The 4,590-nt window shown below is 50.7% G+C and overlaps 1 protein-coding gene across 1 annotated transcript; it reads right to left on the bottom strand.

Moving 5' to 3' along the window:
* Positions 1-2,416: 2,416 nt before the first annotated feature.
* LOC143342725 (uncharacterized) lies at positions 2,417-3,754 on the bottom strand. The gene has a single exon (XM_076766906.1). The coding sequence runs from the start codon at positions 3,752-3,754 to the stop codon at positions 2,417-2,419; it is 1,338 nt and encodes a 445-aa protein (XP_076623021.1).
* Positions 3,755-4,590: the final 836 nt, after the last annotated feature.

The following is a 4,590-nucleotide window of genomic DNA, read 5'->3' as shown; positions in this document are numbered from 1 at the left end:
CGGAAATCCAGAGCTCCGACTGAAGGAGTTCCGACGCGTCCACCCCACGCGAATTTAGATCCGCGGGGTTCGAGCGCGTGGGAACATGATGCCATTCAGCGTTCGGGAGTAATGTCTGGATTTTCGACACTCGGTTGGCGATTACAACCTTCCATGTCGATGCATGCTTCCTTAACCAAGCCAATGCAATCGTGGAATCTGTCCAGCAGATTACGCGGTGCACTTTTATCGGAAGTGACCGCTGCACGTGCACCACCAGCTCGGAGAGGAGTGCCGCCCCGTTTAATTCGAGGACTGGGATGGACTGCGTTTTAATCGGAGCGACTCGCGTTTTTGCCATCAGCAACGTCGTAAAAATTTCGTTGCTTATCGTCGTCACGCGTAAATACGTGACGGCCGAATAGGCCGCGAGCGAAGCGTCGCAGAATCCATGCAATTCTACTGACACCGTATCAGCTCCGAAACGTATCCATCTAGGAATTTTTAGCTCCTTTAAGCTGCTCCAATCCGTACAGAACGCATTCCACGTTTTTTGCGTATTCGCGGAGATTTGATCGTCCCACTGGATTTTCTCCAGCCACTGAGACTGCATCAAAATCTTCGCGCGAATTACAACCGGCGAGAGCCAGCCGAGCGGATCGAAGAGCTTGGCAATTTCCGAAAACAAATTTCTTTTTGTCATCGGTGATGCCGAGGGTTGGAACCGTTGGAGATTGAAATAGAAATAATCTCCAGACGGTATCCATCGTAAACCGAGCGCTTTTAGTTCAGAATCATCGAACAAAGTGAGGTCAACGGCGTGGGAGTGAGCGCTGTGGGGAATATTTCGCAATAATTGTGGCGAATTTCCTGCCCACTTCCTCAGCTCAAACCCGCCTCCTTGGAGGAGCTCGCAGACTTGTGTGCGGATTTTCTCCAACAAGGATTTATCAGGTGCTCCCAGGAATACATCGTCGACGTAAATGTCCTTCTCGAGAATCGGAGCGGCAAGCGGAAATTTCTTTCCATCCTGTTCCTTTAATTCGAGGAGGGTACGCATCGACAAGTACGGGGCGCACGCCGTTCCGCATGTAACGGTATTTAACTCGAACGCTACCAGCTGTTCGGTTTCGGGTGCATTCCATACTATGCATTGAAAACGACGATCCTCAGGGGCGACGAGAATCTGTCGAAACATCTTCTCGATATCAGCCACCAACACGTATTCGTACAAACGCCATCTCGTTAATACCGAGGTAATATCGTTTTGTAATTTCGGACCTACGTGTAGGATGTCGTTTAGGGAGCGTCCACCCACTGTCCTGCTGGTCGCATTAAAGACGACTCGCAATTTGGTGGTCGCGCTGTCCGTGCGAATGACCGCTCGGTGCGGAATGTAAAGTCTAGTTTGGTCAATAGGTTCGATACGCGACATATGACCTAAAGACTCGTATTCCGCTAGAAACTCTGCGTATTCTTTACCGAGAGTCGGATTCGTGTCCAGTTTCTTCCTCAGCCTTGTGAGAGCGGAAAGCGCGATATGGAAGGAATTTCCCAACGCTTCTTCCGGTCTCGGGCAATTGAGGGGGAGTCGGACTACAAACCGCCCAGTTTCGTCACGGGTAACGGTTTTTTGAAAGAATGCTTCGCACTCCTCTTCTGCTTTGGTATGCGTGGAGGTTGCGGGAATTTCTTCCATTTCCCAGAACTTTCGAACCGCTTGATCCAGCGATTCGAGTACGGTGCAGTGCAGCGACTGCACCGTGTTCTGCGCACCACTTGCTGCGTTTGTCGGCCCGGATATCACCCAGCCGAATGCAGTTTCTTGTGCAATGGGACCTGCATCGTTTATGCGACGGAATTCCGCTCGCATAATCTGTGCGTATAAGTCCGCACCGATCAAAATTTCAATGGTTTGATCCGATGCGGGGTCGGGGTCGGCAAGCGGTAATTCCAGGAACGCTTCGTATCCGAGCGTTCCTACCGATGGAGTCGCGTAGGTCGTGATTTGAGGCACGACGTACGCATCAGCCACACACATCGGTTTCTCACCGTCTTTTGCGCCGAGACTCATTCCGACACTGTACTTTATCGATCGGGTTCGGTCACCCCCTAGGCCCGTCACCGTAGCTGGGGTTTTCCTCCGCGCGAGTTTGAGGTCATTCACCAAACTCGCGGATATGAAGGACGTTTCCGATCCTTGATCGAGTAGGGCGCGCGCGATTCGCGTCGTGCCATTTTTGCCGAACACTTTAACTCGGGCGGTCGCTAATAGCACTGGCCTCGGTGCGCCTGTATCAAGAGCGGTACAGTGCGACGTAGAGGCGGGCGTTGTTTTAGCACTCGCCGAAGTGTTGGGTTTCGGCCTCGATTTCGTAGGCCGACGGGATTGGTCATTAAGACGCCGCTCTTCCCGGTTGCCGACCTCACTTTTTGGTTACGGCTTAGTCGGTTGAGCTTCCCGTTTTACCTCGAAGTGCAGCAGGGAATGGTGCATCCCGCCGCACGTCGTACATGCCATGGAGTTTTTGCATTTGGTCACCGTATGAGTGGTGCCCAGGCACTGGATGCACCACCGGCGACCTTTCACATACTGACTGCGCATTTTTGCAGTCAATATTGCAAAATTTCGGCAGTTCGGCAAACTGTGCGGCCCGTTACAGAATCCGCACAATTGAGTGGGCGTTGTTCCAACCTGCCTGACGTTATCGGAACCCGTTCGTCGTGGCTGTTCAGCCTGGACGTTTTCCATGACAACGTTATGGCTTCTCACGTTCTTCGAGGCGGCGCTGACTTCCCACGCCGCGCTTCGATTACGCGTGGATTTTGTTGGAAGCCCCAAGGCAGCTTTTCTGCGCTCCTCGTTCATGGAGAGCAAGGCACGTGACCGTTTGTCCACGAATTTCCTTACGTCCTCGAACGTAGGATAATCGGGCGAGAGGTCTAGCGTTTTTTGCCATTCCAGCTCCATTTCGGGGGTGAAGTGTTGCTTCACCCAATGAGCGAGCAGCCAGTCTCGTTGCTGTTCTGGTGTGCCCTTTGTATCCAGAACAGCGATTGCTTGGGTGCAACCCACGGTCACTTGTTGCATGCTGGACAAGTCGTTCATATCGATGGGCTTCAGATATAGAAGCTTGTCCAGTAGTTTCCCAGTGACTATGCGTGGGAGGCCGAATTCGGTCTTCAGCCTCGTCCACGCTTCCGTGAAGTTGCGACCCACGACTGGAAGGGAAGCAACGATTGCTGCAGCCGGCCCCTCAAGGCAGGCATTTAGAAAATACAATCGTTGGATGTCTCCCAACGCAGCATTGTTAATTACCCCGGCGGTAAACAGATCCTCAAAGTGTTTCCACTCTCGAGGATCACCTCCGAATTTGGGTATTCGCTGCTTGGGGAGCTCGATCGGTACGTTGCATGGTTCGACCGATACCGCTGTTCTTTTGTCAGTGGTGAGTTGGTCGATTTCCGTGCTTACGAGATCCATGTATTCGTGGAAATCGTTTTCGGCGGCTACGATAATATTCTGTTTAAAGAAATCGTAGTTTTGTCTTTGCGCCGGCTTTAAGAGCTTGCGCACGGCCGTATACCGATCGTTTAACTCCTTCCATTGTGTTTTGGCAAAATCGAGCTTTTCCTCGAGAAGTCTCACCGAGTAATTCGCTCTGCCAGTTTTCCTCAGGTTAGTACCCAATTTGCTTAGGCGGTAGGTGATTTCGCACATGGTCTCTATGTGCTCATCAGCTTCCGTCCACATGGTTTCTTTAGCCACGGCCATTGTTGGGTTTTATCGAGGATTAATCAGCTCGAACTAACCTCTCACGTGGATATTCGACACGTGTGATTTACTGTACCTTTCCCAATTCCTCTCAACCTCGTGTTAAATCCGGCTCGAAGGACCTTTGTTAAAATAGGTACGAGTATGTGCAAAGGTTGTGAAAAGACCTTGTCTCGTACCCTTTAACGAAGTTTGGTCCGGATCACGAGGGATTGGGAATATGGGGGAATGTGAATGTACAGTTTATAATTTTCTTTCGCCTAGTCCAATGGACTGGCCGTTTATTAAGATGAAAGATTCAAAAATTAAATAAACGTAAAAAAGAAAATTAACGAAAATTAAATTTATATTTGTGATTTTTTAAAAATTGCAGGAAAAAACCCCGAGCTGATGGCTCGGGAAAAAAACCTGCGCCGCCGTCGGCCCCTACGGCTCTCGTCTCGGTCTTCTGTAATCAAAAGAAATACCGAAATCCGGCGGTTAATACCTGACAACGCTCGGTGCGTCGTCTGACTCGCTCTAATCCCCTCGCTCCTCCTTCCGTTTACGGTAAACAGGAGCGGGATTCTTACACAGCGATACACAACTGTGTTAGTGGACTGTATTATTATTTCAACGTTTCAGATTTTGGAAACGTTGAATTGCAGATGGAGAAGACGAGATTCGAATGTCTATCTTCCCACTGCTGCAGGCTTGGTTTTTGCAGGAGAGGACAACAAGTGGAGGTTGTAAGGCTCCAAAGGTTGTCAACTCCGCGGTCCCTCGCCGTTCCCTGGTCCGTACGGGACCGGTGTGATGCAGAGCCTTAACTGCGCAGAAGCGACTGATTATTAAGG

This window comes from Colletes latitarsis, chromosome 1 (assembly GCF_051014445.1).
Source record: "Colletes latitarsis isolate SP2378_abdomen chromosome 1, iyColLati1, whole genome shotgun sequence".
In the NCBI taxonomy this organism is placed as follows: domain Eukaryota; kingdom Metazoa; phylum Arthropoda; class Insecta; order Hymenoptera; family Colletidae; genus Colletes; species Colletes latitarsis.
Note: the sequence above shows the minus strand (reverse complement) of the source record. Positions and strands in the feature narration are given on the sequence as shown.

Coding starts and splice junctions, on each gene's coding strand:
- LOC143342725 (XM_076766906.1), bottom strand. CDS start 3,754: ATGGCCGTGGCTAAAGAAACCATGTGGACGGAAGCTGATGAGCACATA.